The sequence below is a fragment of the Aethalodelphis obliquidens genome, unplaced genomic scaffold (genome assembly GCF_003676395.1).
Source record: "Aethalodelphis obliquidens isolate GAN/ISIS:26980383/991018 unplaced genomic scaffold, ASM367639v1 scaffold17, whole genome shotgun sequence".
Taxonomy (NCBI): domain Eukaryota; kingdom Metazoa; phylum Chordata; class Mammalia; order Artiodactyla; family Delphinidae; genus Aethalodelphis; species Aethalodelphis obliquidens.
Genome location: NW_020837961.1, coordinates 29191378 through 29209344, shown reverse-complemented (window position 1 = coordinate 29209344; position 17967 = coordinate 29191378). Strand labels below are relative to the sequence as shown.

Sequence of the window (17967 nt, the reverse complement as noted above, 5' to 3'; positions counted from 1 at the left end):
ATGCTGTATATTTCATAATTTAAAATAATTAGGACTGAGTGTACCTTTTTAAAATGAGTTGTAAATTTTTTAATTCATACTTTTCTTCTTTTTCTGGATAAGATGGAGAAAACTCACCAGCAGCATTCAGTCCATTAACTCCAGCATCCATGGAAGAATCTGAAAGTGCATCATCTGCTCGAAGGAGGGACTCAGGCATTGGGGAAGAAATGGCTACTGGTTTAGGAAGCAATGTGGACGTAGCTCCTCCTGTAGCACCTCCAAGTGTCAGTGCAGGCCCAGATGCCATCAGTGAGGTGCTGTGCACTCTTTCTTCAGAAGTCAGTAAATCTCAGGAGACCAAAAGTGATGGAGAAAATGAATTGGATAACAAGGCTGCACCATCAGTTCCCGTTTCAAAAAATATCAATGTGAAGGACATTCTCCGAAGCTTGGTTAACATACCAGGAGATGGAGTCACAGTGGATCCTGCCCTTCTGCCACCAGCCTGCCTTGGAGCTCTTGGTGATCTATCTGTTGAGCAGCCTGTGCAGTTCAGATCTTTTGACAGGTACTGTAAATAGTCTTTAGATATATAAATATAAGGATTTAAATATATAAATTATAAGGATTTAAAGGTTATAAATATATAAATTTATAAATATATAAATTTATTGGAGTATAGTTGCTTTACAATGTTGTGTTAGTGTATACTGTACAGCAAAGTGAATCAACTATAGGTATACATATATCCCCTCTTTTTTGGATTTCCTTCTCATTTAGGTCAGCACTGAGTAGAGTTCCCTGTGCTATACAGTAGGTTCTCATTAGTTTATAAATATATAAATTATAAGGATTTAAAGGTTAAACAAGAATTGAACTTTGTTAAATTTTGTAGCTTCAACATTAAAAAGGGATGTTTTGATATAGTTTTAAAAATTATAAGGATATTTTGTTGTATGGTTTGTATATCATTTCAAATTTTTATTTATCAACATAATTATTAAGATTGTTTAAGAATAATTTTAATATTACATTGGCAAGTTGTATATTAAATAATTTTTTTCTTCGTTTGTTACAACTTAAAAATCACCTATATTTACAAATGGTTACCTTTCATTCCCCTGCTGTCAGTACTGTGCCAGCCTTTGTGAAAAAAGGTGGGAATCTGTGGATTCCGACAGATTCAGGAATTCAACAAAGTGTTCAGAGTCTTGACAGATTGAGAAAGCTAACTATAGATTCCTGACTTTGTTGGTTCTGCTGTCCTAAGAAACCTTTAGCCAATTTGCTTGAAAATTTTCTTTATATTAAATTTTCTGAAATTCTGCCTGTAAGACATGTATGTATGAGAGTTGTTAAGCATATTCTTTTTCAAAAATCAGTATTTTTATCTGAAAACAAGCTCTGCCTTATAGAAAAGTTGCCAGTTAAAAGAAATTTTATTTTTCCTGAATCTGTTGAGGGAAAATTGATACAGTACTACACGCCTTTTGAATATTTTATTGTATATTTTCTACATAACCACAATACATTCATCAAAATAAGGAAATTAACATTGATATAATATTAATACTACCGTCAAATCTCGAAACACCTTTCAAGTTTCACTAATTTTCTCGGTAATGCTCTTTATAGTAAAAGGATCGAATTCAGACTTATGTGTTGTATTTTGTTGTGTCTCTTTATCCTCCTTCAATTTGGAAGAACAGTTCTTTAGTCTTTCCTTAAATTTAATGACCTCGACACTTCAGAAGATGAGAGCCCAGCTGTTTTGTATAATGTCCCTCAGTTTAGATTTGTCTAATTAGTGTCCTGGGGATTAGATTCAAGCTAAAGCATCTTTGGAAGTAATATCACAGAAGTGATGCTACTTCTTCCTGTTGTATTCTAACAAGTGGCACATGGTTTTATCTCATTACTGGTGATACTCATTCTGATCATTTATAGAAATGGTATTTTCCGGGTTTCTCCACTGTTAAGGTACTCCCTGGGAAGAGGGGTTTAGAAACTGTTACCCTCCTCATCAAATGAATTCAGTACATTCATCATATGACCTTACGGTTTCATACTTTATAGGATGAATTATAATATTATTGTTATTGTTTATATTGATGCTCAGATTGTCTCTGATTTGGCCAGTGGGATTTCCTTCCAGTTGGCTTCTGTTTTCTTTTGGTATATCCTCATCATAATTTCCTTCTGTCTGGTTATTTCTTTGTGTCTCCTGTTCTCTGTATTTCATCTCATCTCCTAGTTTTCTACTTCAGACCTGCTGGCACATTAGATATCCAAGCTGGTTAAAATTATTTATATAATTAATATGCTCTGAAAGAACACAGGGAATATATAATTTTAATGGAAAATCTTTTTGCCATCATCCTCTATCATCTTACTCCCTCTACCTCTGTTTAAAGATTAGGTCAATGTCGTGGAATGATGAGATTGACAGAGTCTAAATTCCAGGTAAATAGCATATTGGTATATGTCTAATGTGACATTATAGATATAGTGGCTGCTAGATTCAGATGTCTTTTTCTTTTTTATTAGGCTTTATGATATAGGAGTTAGAATATTGACTCTAGAAATGAGATGAAACTGTTTGAGTTCTGGCTCTGTTATTTATTAACGAATTTGGACAAATTACCTCATCCTCCTGAGCCTCAATTCCCTTATCCTTACACTGTGCAATACTATACAGCTATTAAAGAGAACAAAAGCACAACAATATGTACTGGTGTGAAATGATATTGAAGATATATTAATCTATAACACTTAGCATGAAGAAATCCAGAAGTTTAAAAGATGATACCTAGTCTTAATAAGGGTATGAAGAAACACTTTTATATTGTTGAGAGGGCATATTGGTACAATTTATCTGAGGGAATATTGGCAGTTAATTAAAATTTAAAATATGTAAACCTAATTATATAAGCTTATACAGAAGATATGTGCAAGTATAAAATGTTTTCTTTCTGCAAGAGGAATTTCATAGTTAAGCTAATACCTATTGAGCTTTTACCCTGTGAAGGTGTATTAAAGTGCATTTTTTAGATAGATAGGTAGGTAGGTGGATAGATAGATACTGTTTTTATTCTTACTTTACAGATGATGAAACCTGAGGCACAGGGAAAGTAAATAAATGCTTTAAGCTTTTGCGCTAATAAATGGTAGAGCTAAAATTTAAACCATGGCCAGTGGACTCTAAATCCTGTCATTTGGCTATGCTATGCAAACGTAGTTGCCAATTTATTAAGAATTGGTTACATGTGTTGTTTCCTATGAATATAGTAAATACTATGCAGCCACTAATGAGAGAAAAGCACAACTGATGTATTGATGTAAAATGATATTGAAGATATATTATTAAGTGGAAAAAGCAGAGTACAGTTTAGTTTGGAATTTATGATCTTTTGAAAAAATAGATACATATGTTCCCATATGCTTCAAAAATTTATAACAAACTGCAATGGCTATATTTTGAGGGTGAGAAGAGGTGTAAATGATTAGGTTTTTTCTGATATTCACAATTTTTATGAATTTGTTTAAATTTGTATTAGTCTTAGATTGAATAGTGAGAATAACTTAAGGGTAGAGTTTTACATTTAATAAATCTTACTAATATACTCAAAGTTGTTTCCTTATAAATTCCCCGAATTTCATGTATTTTGGGATTTATTTCTTTTTAAATAGCATAGAAATTGTCTATGCCTTAGTGATACCTTCAGTGTGTAGGTTACAAACTTATTTAGGGAACTGTGCACAGGGAATACATTTTAAAGGGGTTTATTGAAACAGGAAACAAAGGGGAATTTTGGTGATAGCATTTTTCAGGAGGTTATTTGGAACTTACATGTCTGGTATGCATTTAACATACTATCTGATGGCAAGCAAACTGCTCTGTTTTTACCCCCTTTTTTTCTTAGCAAGAGACACCTTTTGAAAAACTATTTTCATGCAGCTTTAGACCAGAGGAATATCTTTGAGAATTTCAAAGCGTCCTTCTGATCATGTATTTATCTCTGGAATGCTGTGTCAGAAATCACAACTCTCCTCATATCTTAAGAATTATCAACTTCCAAGCAATAGCTGGAACGTTTAGAGTAACAGCTACATGAGTGGAACCTTGCTGAAAGGCTGCCAGGTTGTGGGCCTTTGTGGATGGCAAGGTGTTTGTGTTCATTCCCATGCCAACATTCTTGCTCTTATCTAATTTGAAGATCCTCTCTGGTGATTAGCGGATGCCAGGGATTTATCTTGATAAAGTTCAAGGGCTTGTCTGGCTTTTCAGCTAGATCCTTAGGGACTAAAGTACTAGGCTTAAAATGCTCTTTTCTCCTTTAGTGAACTATTTGCATGTTAAAGAAAATAGCATTTATGTGAAAGTTTGTGATAATTCAAACTGATATAATTCTGAAATGGAACTTCTGAACCTTAGTGACCTGGAAGACATTGTTGCTTTATGTCGTTACTCAATAAAAAGAAATCTTTAAAAAAGTATCCCTAGTTCAGGTAAGAAAAAAAAAAGTCAAGTGTTTACACTCTCTATCTCTGGAGACTTAGGAAAATTACTTCTTTCTCATCTGTAAAATGGGGATAATAATATGTAGTACTTACCTAATGGGTTGTTATAAATATAAATAATTCCCTCATAGGTTGTTATAAATATAAATAGCATAATTCATATACGTCCTTAGCATAGTGCTCACAAATACTAATTATTCATTAAAGTTGGTGAGTATAAAGAAAAAAGCAAGAATATGTGAAATTTTATACTTTAATATTTGGTTTTTAATTGAAAGTTTGGAAAAATAGCTTATATAACTAAAAGACTTACCTGTCTTCCAAATTTTTTATGCCAAAAAAGTTTGAAGTGCTTTTTGTTAAAATTGTTGGCTGATATTAAAAATTCAGTAATTTATTTCTTGAAAATTAACAAGGATTTCAATTTGTCTTTTAAATGGAAACTTAAGCTGTAGCCTGAGAACAATGGCATTTTATTAAAACTTTAAGACATGCTTTACTAGTTTAGATTTACACTTTCATACATGATAAATATGATAGCTTAAAGACCCCCCCGTATTGAAGATTTTAGTCTTGTACACAGAAATTTTATAATTTAACAATAGTAAAAACAGTTGGAATGAAAATATCCTGAAATCTGCCTACTGCTTAATGTCCTTTTAAGGGAATCTTTGTTACTGAATTTTCTTTGTTTTTATGTGGCCCAAAGCTAAAGTATTAGTATGTTACTTCTTCAGTGATGTTTGAATCAGTCATTGAATTTGGACATTGATTAATTTTATTTTTCTATTATGTACTAACTACATAGCGGGGCTAAAGAATGCAACTTTTCCATTTCTGAGCAGATATATTTTTGTATTTTAGTAGTAGTAGTACATATTTAATATCTTGGAAATCTTTATTACCATTGCTTATAGATGATTATATTATAGAATTACCTTTAAATGTTAATATGATTGTGGTGATGGTTGCACAATTCTATGAACATTCTAAAAACCATTTAATTGTATACTGTACATGAATAAATTGTATGGAATGTGAATTATATTCAATAAAACGTAAAGGTCAGTATGAGGAAACAGTTCAAATTAGAGGCTCTTGTTTAGATAAACCCAGAATTGTGGGACAGTTCTGCCATTTACCTTGGCAAGTTACTTTACCTTTCTGAGGTTTACTTTTTAAATTTTCTTAAATGGAGGTAATTTGTATGTTAGGATTGTTTTGTGAATTGAGTAATAATTCTTGGCATATTGTCAGTGCTTAATCGTAGCATTCATTAATAATTTATTAAGTTTATATAATAGGATCATGTAGAAGCACAAAGAATAGTGGACTCTGACTTGGCAATCTGGGGAGGCTTACCTTTGAGCAAGGTTTTGAAAGGTGAGAAGGAAGTTAGCTGGCAAGCAGGACTAAGAGGAAGGCGTCTTGGTAGAGAAATAACACATACAGAGGACTGGAGTTGTGAAAGCATGTACATGCTCAGTTCAAGAACCATAACAGCATATTGCAGTAGTGTGTAAGGAGTGCTAGTTAAATGTAAATTCATATAGGAAGCCACACTTCAGATGTGTCAGGAATGAGAATATGTGAAAGATACTGGACAATAAATATTTACTGAACTGAAATAAAGTATAGCTATTATTCATGGTTGAAAACATTATTAGGGGCTTCTCTGGTGGCGCAGTGGTTGAGAGTCCACCTGCCGATGCAGGGGACACGGGTTCGTGCCCCGGTCCGGGAAGATCCCACATGCCGCGGAGCGGCTGGGCCCGTGAGCCATGGCCACTGAGCCTGCGCGTCCGGAGCCTGTGCTCCGCAGCGGGAGAGGCCACAACGGTGAGAGGCCCGCGTACCGCAAAAAAAAACCAAACAAAAAACATTATTAATGGCAGTTGTTTAAAGGAACAGAAATGAGGTCAAGTTCTTTTGTTATCTTTTATTAACTGTACCATCTTGGACACATAGAGATTGTGCATATTATGGGACATCTGTGGTAAACATTTTTTGTTACCAGCTTTCCAACATTTTATTATGAAAATGTTCAGACATACAGAGAATTTGCAAGAATTGTACACTGAACACCCAGAGACCCACCACTGAGATTCTGCAATTAGCCTTTAACTGTTTGCTTCATCTTAGAGTTCTCCATATAGCCATCTCTCTATTCATCAGTCATTCTTATTTTTCTGATGCATTTCAGAGTAAGTCGCATACATCAGATCACTTCACTCAAACATTTCAGGCGCAGATCTCTAACCAGACATCAATACTGTTTTTAAGGTGAAATGTACATACAACAACAGGCATAAATTTTTAAGTATGCCATTTGATGAGTTTTGACAAATTAAACACCTGTGTAACCTAAATTTCCAATCAAGATATCATCAGTCTTGAAAGTTCCTTCATGCTCCTTCTCAGCCAATGCCTGTCTCCACCCCGCACAGGCAATTATTGTTCTATTTTTTAATTTTTAAATTTATTTTTATTTATTTTTTAAACAATAGATTAGTTTTGTCTTTTCTAGAACTTCATGTAAAAGGAAATACAAAATTTATGTTCCTCTGTATATGGCTTCCTTCACTCAACGTAATGCTTTTGAGATTCATATGTGTTATGTTAATCAGTAGCTTGTATGTTTTTATTGCTGGATATTATTCCATTGTAAAAACACACCACCATATTTTTATTCATTTTTCTGCTTAAAGGATTCTGGGCTATTTCCAGTTTTTGGCTCTTATCAGTAAAGCTATCTGAATGTTATTGTACCTATTTTTTGTGGACTTCAGTTATCTGGAGGAAATTTCTAAGAGTGGAATTGCTGGTACATAGGGTAGGTTTATGGCTTAAGTTTCAAATACAGAAAAAGCAATTTCACTTTTCTAAATGTTAATTTCTATTGCTCCTATCAGTACTTGCCTATTGTATGAGTAAACTAAATCTTGCTAGTTCTTTCTTTTGTGAGCAAATGTCTAAGTAAATTCTCCATATCCCCCCCGCCCCCCCGCTGCCCCCGTCCCCCCAAAATAGGTTACTAGGAAATAGGTAGCTAGAGATTTTCTTAAACAATAGGCTTGTAAATATTTGCCCCATGGTAGGTAATATACAAATTACATTTTTTATTGTTTTCTGAATGTGCTACCAGCACACGTGTACACACACACACACACACACACACACACACACACGCACGTGCGCACAGAGGGGGTCATCTGCTCCCCCTAAAGTCAATAATCTTCATCCGATATAAGCTACCGTGATTTAAGCACACCATTTTGGATTGAGGGCTCAGGTGGCTGTTGCTTCTATTTTTTAGTGTATAGTTAACATTGGCAGTCACCCTTATAATGATGTGACACCAGCTACCCCCAAGTACATTGAATAAGCCATGCCTAGCACAAGAGAACTTGATTTAATTGGCGACAGTGTTTGCTGTCACATGATAGGCACTGAAGTAAAACGAAACCTATTTCACTTTGTATTATCTCTTTTTGATGTAACAGTTAAAACAAAATGTATTTTTAAAGTGCTGGAATTATATAATTTTCACTGTGGAATACATATATCTGGATCAAGTATCTAAGTAACTTTATTTAGGAACTGAATACTTTAAAGCTGTTAAGGGAGTACTTGAAGCTTGCAGTTACAATATTGTCAACAAAAGATGTGATTAAATAAATTGAATGTTGAAGACTTTAGGCTTATGGTTAATACCAGGTAATTAAAAGTAAGCACTGCTGTGGGAGTGCATTATATATTAGCTGTCCTCTTTACCTCATTAACTGGGGTTTTGCATGTTTATGGAGCTAACTTCAATTAAAAATGCCTTTTAAGTTATGCCTATTAAGGTCTTTTAGATACTATTTTGGTATAAAGTATTACACTTAAATGAAATTGGTATATCGTAAATACCTGTGTTTGAGTAATACCCAAGATGAACAAATTTGATTATTTGATATTTTTACATCTAGGTTTTTTATGCCTATGCATTGTTTTTTCTATGTAATATAAGACAGTCTATGAGAGTTAAAAAGTAAAACTTTGCTTGTATACATGTTAAAAAATTGTTCATACCTGCATTTTCTTAACCTTATAAGATTTCTAAGGTTTTATCTTTTCAACTTAGTGGTGCTTTAAAATCCTTACAGAAGCATGTTGAGTTTTCTGCTTCACTTCTGAGGTTAAGAAAAAGTCAATTAATTTTCCATTTGAATGCCAAATTCCTATTTTCCTATATACTTTTGGTTATATTTTAAGGTGGATAATTAAAGATGATCCTAAATTTAAAGAATATTATAAATATAAATTGAAATGTTAAAACTGATTATTATATTTTTGTAGAACATTGTCTCGATTCTAAAAAAATGAAGTATAAATAACTGTGAACACCACTGAAGAGATTTCTTATTGAGAGTATATTCTAAGTTGTACATCAAAATAGAGATAAGAAAAAGTTAGGAAAAAGAAGTTGGTTTCCTATTTTCTGTTTTGAAATTCATGTAATTAACTTGAGTGATTTTCTGTATTTTAAAATTTATTTACTTTCTTTATTACAGAAGTGTCATCGTGGCAACAAAAAAATCAGCAGTCTTACCTTCAACACTTACAAGTATACCTACCAATGCTGTCAGTGTGGTTTCTTCAGTAGATTCAGCCCAAGCCTCAGATGTGGGGGGAGAATCACCTGGTGAGTTTGTTATCAGCGATTTCAACAAAAAAGTTCTTAATCCCATTGCAAAGCTTAGGATTTTTGATTAAGTTAAATAGTTTTATTAGGCATATTTTGAATGATTATGCTTTTGTATTATGTTGTTGATTATTTGATGATTTTCTGAATCATCATTTTTGAGTAATATGAAATAAATTAAATCAAGGATTTTAATACTTTCTCCACTTAAACATAGTAGTGTATGACAAATTGGATGCTGCTGGTTGGGTGGTTGAATGAATGACAGATGTATTAAAATACTTTTTTCCTTTCCTTTCACTTGAGAAGATGTGTATAGATAGTGGTCAATATGAGAAAGTTTTGCTGACATTTGGTCTTTTAATCTGGTTATCAGTTGCCAGATGTTTATATGGTATCCAGTACTTTGCTTTCTCTTGCATAGTTTTTGAATTAGATACTTGGAAAGGGAATGCTGCCCTCAAGTCTATCATCATTCTAGCATTAGTCATAGTAGTTCAATAACTCTTACTACAATTTGATTTTTGCCCCGCCTCTCTCTCTCTATTCCTTCCTAACGTAAAAGCCTTTTGGTGCACATGTATGGGTGCAAGATCCTATATCCCTAGATGTTGATTGGAAGCTCAGTGATAATAGCAGGTGAACTTGAAGACTATGTGATATTAAAAAGACCAAGTTAGGACAAAGGGAATATTATTTTATATAAGTAGTGTATTTCTAAGTGTTGTGCTATTTCATTAAAAAAAAACCCAAAAAACTAAAAAAAAAAAAATTAATCCCCCAAAGGAGTCATCCTCTCTTGTTACTCTAGGATGAGATTAATGAAAAATAAAAGGAATTTTGAAGGAATGACTAGGTGGATTATGTTAAAATCAGAAATAATGTTTTTCCTTCATCTTTTGCGACATCTCAGGCCTCCTATCCAATGTTCTACCTTTATTTGGTAAACCGGTATATCTCAGCGAGTTTTGCTGCTAACTTGAGTTTCTACTAGCCAGTTGTCAGGGACATTTAATTTTTCCTTTCTGTGTACTATGTATCATGTGTTCCAGAAACAAGACTAGTATTTTTTAAAAAAATATTTATTTATTTAAATTTATTTGGTTGCGGGTTTTAGTTGTGGCAAGCAGGCTCCTTAGTTGTGGCATGTGGGCTCCTTAGTTGTGGCATGTGAACTCTTAGTTGCAGCATGCATGTGGGATCTAGTTCCCTGACCAGGGATCGAACTTGGGCCCCCTGCATTGGGAGCATGGAGTCTTAACCACTGCACCACCAGGGAAGTCCCAGGATTGTTTATTTCTTTTGTCTTTCCTGCTTTTCTTTTTCCTTTCATTGTAGTTATTTTACTTGTGCTAACAAAAACTTTTTTTCAAAGTTTTAAATGTGATTAATTCTTTACAAATTTCTTAGTGTTAAGTGATAATAGAAAATGCTCACAGTAGGTTAAGTAAAAAAAAAATTACATGCAATACTTTACATGCTATGAAATCGTAACTATGTGAAGTATGTATATACTTTTCATACATGGAAGAAGCAAGGAAATGTACTCTGAAGTTACTTGATTATTTCCATGAATTAATGGAAATTTTGATTTTCAAAATTTTTAATTTTAGTATATTTTCCAAAAATTTATCAGTAATCCTGTATTATTTTTATAATTAGGAAAGAATAGTTGTTGAAGAAAAATATCCACAAGGAAACCAAAAGCTGCAGTGGTAGTAGACAGTTTTGTGCTGCCTTGTTTTTTACTTTATTAAAACATTTTTTAAGATTAATAGACCTTATATTTTAGGTCAGTTTTAGGTTATAGAAAAATAGAAAGGAAAGTAGGGAGTTCCCATATATGCTCTCAACCTCACCCTCTCTACATTTCTCTGTTGTTAACATCTTGCAATAGTGTGGTATATGTGTTACATTTTGTTTTTCATCATTCATTGTCTTAGTGAGAAACAATAAAGGAAAGTAAGTGTAGAACTCCAGCAAAATTTCCTCTTCTTTATTTTCTCCTTCTTTATTTCCTTCATCATTATACTCTGATACTTTTTTTTTTTTTTTTTTTTACTTTGGAGAAGCAGCAATTTGGGGATCTATTTTGGACTGGTTACGCAAATTTCTGTTCTTCCACCTCCATCCAAAGGCCTTAAAAAAAATCATCTGTGATTTTTCTAGACAAGCCCCTGTTGGGAAAAAGTCAGATGTTACTAATATCTATGAAACTTTCTGCTGTCTTTTAAATTCAGTAATAGTGAATTCCTAATAACTTCCCAGAGCATATGTAGTAAATTCAGAGGTTCACAGTACACTGAGTAAAATATTATCATCTTATTTTGAATATATTACCCTTTAATTTCAGTTTATGGGGCAAGGTAAATAGGATCCTCTGATTTCTTTTAAATATATTTTTCAAAATTCATGCAGTCTTTGACTTATTTCAATAAAGCCAGAAAAAATGTTAAACAAGTAAATAAAATTGGTACAAGGGAAAGAAAAAAAAATTCATGCAGTCTTCAGAAGAGATAAGAAACAGAAAGAAAGCTGATATATGAGTAATATTTGATATAAAACAGCATAACAAATTTCTTTCTGAAGCCATTGTATATTTTCCAGTAAGTTCATTACAATGTAAAATACCCTGAAGAACCATATGCAGAATTACAAAATAATTTGCTATCTTGAAGACTATCATATTTATTGGTAAAACCCCACAAAACCCTGTATCCAGCCCATAATGTACCCTTTTCCCCCTCTTATTTAAATTTTGTATAACTTGTGGTGGTAGTGTTTCTCAAATAGTTCCCAGTTTTTTCCATTTTGGGGTAGAATTTGTAGTTCATTTCCTTTATTTAGCTCCCTTTATTTTAAAAAAAATTCGTTCCTTTTTAAAAATGACAAGTCATTCTGAGTTGTTCTTGTGATGATGGTCTTTATTTTTGTCACTTGTTTTGATTTCCATACCTGACTTTTCCTTTCCTCTTCCTCTGTCACTAGGCTCTTGTTTTCACTTATATGGTGTCTCGATTTTAGTTTATTATTTCCATTCCATTGATTGCTGCCATGAACATTACTGCCTTGATAAGAAATCTAACCCAACTGTTTTCAGTCATCCTATTTCTTACTCTCCTACAGCCCTATTTTTCGTGCTTTGCCTACTATACTTGCCCTTGTAGTCTGTTCTCTTTTCACTTGGAATTCAAACAAATAGTTATCTCTCTGCCATCAATATTTTTAGCTGATAGATTTTTGTTTTCTTTTTGGTAGACCTCTTGATTTAAGTTATTTGCCATTAAAAAAAATAGGCTATACAGTATACCAAAGCTTATTATGCTGCTTCTGGTTCAAGCAAGATTTGGGAAAAATGATTTGTGGATGAATTGATTGCTATTGTGATTACATGGTGCGCTGGGCAGTTTATTCTTGCAGATCTGGGTAACTTAGGTATTATTCTTGGTTTGATCTTGGATTATTTTCTTTACATGAAAGTACAGTTAATATCTGTCTCTGTGGACCATAAACCTTTGTGTCTTGGGACGACTTCAGTTCTGAATTTTATAGTGAGTCAGCAACAAAAAGTGAACTGCTCATAGTTAGTAATAGATTATTGGTTAATAAAAAAATATACTTGATAGTACATAGTACATTAGCAAAAATGGGAACTTCTTTGGAAGAAACCATGTTGAACAGAAAACATAAAATACGAGTTTTGTAGCAAAAAAGTTTAAACTATTTGGAAATTTTGATATCAAAATGGGATTTCTATGTTTTACGTGTGGCACAATTAAAGACAAACTAGGACTGGATCCCAGAAAAAGAATGAGAACTTGTCAGCTTATGTGAGGTCAAAGATTTTTCTGTCAAAACATTACCACCCAAATAATTTTATAATTTTGTGAAAAAATTAAGGATTTGTTAATATATTTTATTTTTATTTATTTAAAAAATTTTATTTTTTATTTTTATTTTTGGCTGCATTAGGTCTTTGTTGCTGTGCGTGGGCTTTCTCTAGTTGAGGCGAGCGGGGCTACTCTTTGTTGAGGCGCGCGGGCTTCTCATTGCAGTGGCTTCTCTTGTTGTGGAGCACGGGCTCTAGGCGCACTGCCTTCAGTAGTTGTGGCACGTGAGCTCTAGAGTGCGTGCAGGCTCAGTAGTTGTGGTGCACGGGATTAGTTGCTCTGCGACATGTGAGATCTTCCCGGGCCGGGCTCGAACTCTTGTCCCCTGCATCGGCAGGCGGATTCTTAACCACTGTGCCACCAGGGAAGCCCTGGAAATACATTTTAAAACAGTGTACATTATTAAAACTATGATCGGTATCCAAGTTTTGACTCATACAAATTTCAGATTTTAGTTTGAATAATGTTTCTTAGCTTTTGTAGCATTTTATTAGCAAAAAAGTGTAATATAATAATAATGGCAAACCTTTCGTAAGAAGTGGTAAAAGATTCATCAGAAGAAACAAGGTTTGCCCTTTGTGTATGCATATTTATTTATAAAGAACACTAAAAGAGAAAATAGAGTTTTTAGTAAATATATCAAAATCTGTAAATTTTAGTTACTCATTAGTAAAGGTTTAATTGTCCAGACTACAATATGTGTTAAGATGCAGTTACTCTTTTTTCAAATGTCCGGTGGTGTTTTCAAATATGTTTGATTTGCAAAGCGTAAACGATTAAAACAAAATTGAAGCTAACCCAATGAAGGAACTAAACAGACTGTTCTTAAATAATTTATGTGCTGAGTGTTTGCTAATTTGCAAAATTTAACAGTTACACTACTTACCAGAGTATTAGGCTCTACTGTGTATCAGAGCCATGCATATTATAAATTAGTATGTTTATTTTTAATGTTGGAGGAAAATTTTGATTCTTTGCTTTATATAATCTTTGACCCAAGAGGCTTATCTTTACGTATCCAATAAAAGTTTCTTTTATTTAATGAAGAATTTTAGCTGGGCATATAGACTATCCCTCCCTGAATTGGTCTGGAATGGGTGGGGAGGGAAAGAGGGAGAAAAGGAGAGAGAAGGCAATTAAAAAAATAACCGTGTTCAGGGATTAAATATTGGCATTTGTATTAATAGTACTTTTTTGCAAAGGACATTATTTATGTAGACCCTTAGGGACCTTGAATTAACAATCGGCTATTCCCTGGATAGATGCTAGACAGATGATCTATTTACATTTTCCCTTTTGTTCTTTTGAATGTCTGGAAGACTGTCAGTTTGAAGGAGCCAGTTTATCAGTGCAAGGATAAGGAAAAGATAAGTCAGTACCATTCCATATGTTGGAAGTAGCTTCTGAATTTACATGTTTGATTACTTGTTGAAAATATTTTTGTTGTTAAATTGATTAAAAACAAATTTGTCATAAATTTATGATTTTTTAAGCTGAGTTGAAAAAATGCTGAATGTATTTGGAAGTTACATTTTTCTGTCTGGTAGGAATGAAGGTCAACCTGGTGTGAAATTACTGATATATTTATTTTTTATGTGATTTTTTTTTTTTTCCTTAAAACAATTGCTAGTTGATTCACTTATCTTTGTTGGTAATGTATTTTCTTATGATTTGAAAAGATCACTTTATAAAAAATCCCTTTCTGCTCTAGTCTTTTTAAGGTTTGAAAATTGGCATTATTTCTAGGGTAGTGTCAAGAAAGCGTTTTTGTTACTGTTTCATGTAGAGCCACCAATGCTCCTTGACTTTTTCAAATTTTGATATATATATTTCACCTCATTAAAATTAGTCTCAATTTGTGCAGTAAAAGCTAATGTTGTTTTAAACTACTGTCTGAATTGAAGCTTCATACAAACATTTTCTTGCAATTTATTACTTCTATCTCTTTTTAAGTAGATGAGGCCTTATGTGTTCCTTTTCGTCAACTTCAGAAAAGCTCAAGAAAAAATACCAATTAGGCCTTTTATTTTTTATTTTTATTTTTTGCGGTACGCGGGCCTCTCACTGTTGTGGCCTCTCCCAATGCAGAGCACAGGCTCCGGATGCGCAGGCCCAGCGGCCATGGCTCACGGGTCCAGCCGCTCCGCGGCATGTGGGATCCTCCCGGACCGGGGCACGAACCCGTGTCCCTTGCATCGGCAGGCAGACTCTCAACCACTGCGCCACCAGGGAAGCCCTGTCAGATGATTTTGTATGCACTGGGCAACGAAACAATTTGTGTGACTTGCTTTATTGTGATATTCACTTTGTTGTGGTCTGGAACCAAACCCAACATATCTCCGAGGTATCCCTGTATTCAGACAGTATATTTATATTAATTATTCAACCGTTTTTCCTTTAGTTTATGTAATCTTGAGGTTTTACATTGGCAAAATAATGAATTCAAAGAGTTACGCAATTGCTCCTTTAGTCATTTACCAAATTTCAGATTTGATTCTGCTGCTGCGTTCTTGATTTTATCCACTGTGTTTTCTCACAATTAGATTTCAACTTCTGGCTGACTACAATTGCTAAGATGCCTTTGTAAAATGCATTAATTTGAGAGATGTTACCATGTAGAAAAATGTGCATCTTACCACGATGAAATAGGTTGTCTGGAAAAGAATTCTTACTTAGAGATTTATTAAATTCTGGTTCTTTTAAAATAAGCCCATGATTGCCATCTTTCTCTGCCCAACTTCATCTAAAGTCTGTGTCAATATTCTCCAGCCAAAGATCCCAGTAGTAAACCTTTGGTTGAATAAGTCAGTGAGGGAGAATGCACATAGTGAAACTTGGGGCATCTCAGGAATAGTGTGTTAGAAAAGATTTATTATAGGATTTGAGCTTGCATGTAAGTGCAAAGAACAGAGTCTGAAAGGATATATTCCAAATTGCTGATAGTGGCTGCCTTTGGGGAGGGACTGGGACTAGGAGGGTTTGTGCAAAACACTGCTGAATTTAAAAATATGGATGTGTTCGTGCTTTGTGTAATTAAAAAATAACTAGAAAAAATGATGATTTTGGGGAGGGGTTAAGGAAGTGGGGCTTTCTTCTGTCAGAAAGCATGGGTAATTCTATGATTAAATATCCTAATAAATCTTACCTAGAATCATGGAAGACTTGAATGAGGGTAAAGCTCTAATTTGTAAAGAACCAGCAATCTTTCATATTAAGATTTGGGATGTTTGACCATCTTTGTTATTTGGCTGGAGTTCATGTTTTTGTCTGTTGGGGCATGATTACAGAGTGGTATTGTTTTATGTTGATTCATCATGGTCATGGCATGGCTTTGTCTGATGTTGCTGTTTTATGAAATTGTTTATATTCAGGGAGAGAATAACAAGACCTAGCTGTGGGCTCTAAGCCAGCTCTTAACAACACCAGGGCCTAGTTGACATTACAGGGCCAGCTCCCAGATGTCAAAGAGGCTGCTTTTCTACCTTCTCATCTGTTTCTGCCATCTTTCTTTCTACATCCTAGGTGAACATTTCTTCTTCTATCTTTCTTTTATCTTTCTGTCCACACCACTTTGTCTCCTTGAGGTGTTTCCAGGCTACCCATGCCTGAAGTTTTAAGAATAGATCAAAAGAATCTGACCTCTGATAGTGCATCCTGATAGGTTCCAGAATCCTTTGAGGCCCTCTTCCCTCCTTGTCTATAAGCTTTGCATCTTTGTTTCATTTGCTTCAATATGTTTGCTGCCTTTCTTGGTCTACCTTTCTATAGAATTGTGATGGGATTTCAGTCTGCTCTAATACTAACTTGGTGCCCTTTTAGGACACTACTTTTAGAAAGAGAAACTTTACTTCTTGGATTGCAGCTGCAAGCAAGTTGTGCATACCTCCTTTGCCTATACTGTCCAGGTTGTTAGGCTATCATCTCAGTTGGATTCCAGTGACTCTTATGGTCCCTGTGTCAGAGAGGGGCATTTGACACTGTGTGTGTGTCCATTCTTTTCTTCCTTCTCACTATTATTGTCCTTAGAAAGAAAATGGCTCTTCTGTTTCTTCAGGTCCTACTCCTAGCTTAAATTGAATGCTTTTCTATCCCATATATCCTGATTGTTAAATGGGAACTTTATTTTTCCCCTATTTCTTGAGCTTTTTAGAGCTTTTCAAGCCTCAGTAAATTATCCTCCAAATTAGTCTTCTAGACTTTTTCAATACTTCTCATACTGTGTGTTGTTTCTGTACCTATCCATTCTTTGACTCTGTCAGAGTTAAGTTCCTGGTAATTATTTTTCTCTTGCCAAGTAAAATTTATAAGCACAGTTATTTGTTGAAAACATAAAGGAGGTAGCTCTTGTATAGGGCAAGGTAGTTTGAACATCTTGTGCTATAAGACGGTGAGTGGGCATTTAACAATACAGATATACAAGAGTAAGGACATCTGGGAGTGTTCATTGGAGAGTAAAATAAGATCACATGGTGAAAATTAATTTTACAAAGTAGTTTGAACAAAGATAGGGACATAAAATTGTAGGAACTAGAGAGGGAAGTATATACCAGGTGGGAAGATTGACCTACTAAAATATGGGGATGGAATGATTAAGGGAATCATTTCTGCAATTAACATAAATTGAGAACCTTGTATTGTGTCAGTTTGTCTAGGTGCTAGAGATCGATGGATGAAAAAGATGAGATCTCTGCTTTCAAAAAGATTAGTATACTAGGAAAAAGGACATTTAAAAAACCAATTGAAATACAATGTGACAAATGCAAACAACAGATTATTTACTAATTATAGTGAGGACGCACATGAGGGAGTGTGTTCTGCTTGTGTCATTTAAGAAAGGTTTCTCAGGTGGTTATTGCATAATGTTTGCTGGACTAGACTCAGAAGCAT

The 17967-nt window shown here is 34.0% G+C and overlaps 1 protein-coding gene across 3 annotated transcripts in view; it reads left to right on the top strand.

The window, feature by feature from the left end:
• Positions 1 to 17967, top strand: part of LRBA (LPS responsive beige-like anchor protein) — a 736343-nt gene that overhangs the window by 183774 nt on the left and 534602 nt on the right. For all 3 annotated transcript variants that reach the window (XM_027117137.1, XM_027117135.1, XM_027117138.1), the window contains exons 30-31: positions 103 to 550; positions 9060 to 9190. In XM_027117137.1, the coding sequence (XP_026972938.1) occupies positions 103 to 550; positions 9060 to 9190 (579 nt within the window). The remainder of the gene's footprint in view (positions 1 to 102; positions 551 to 9059; positions 9191 to 17967) is intronic.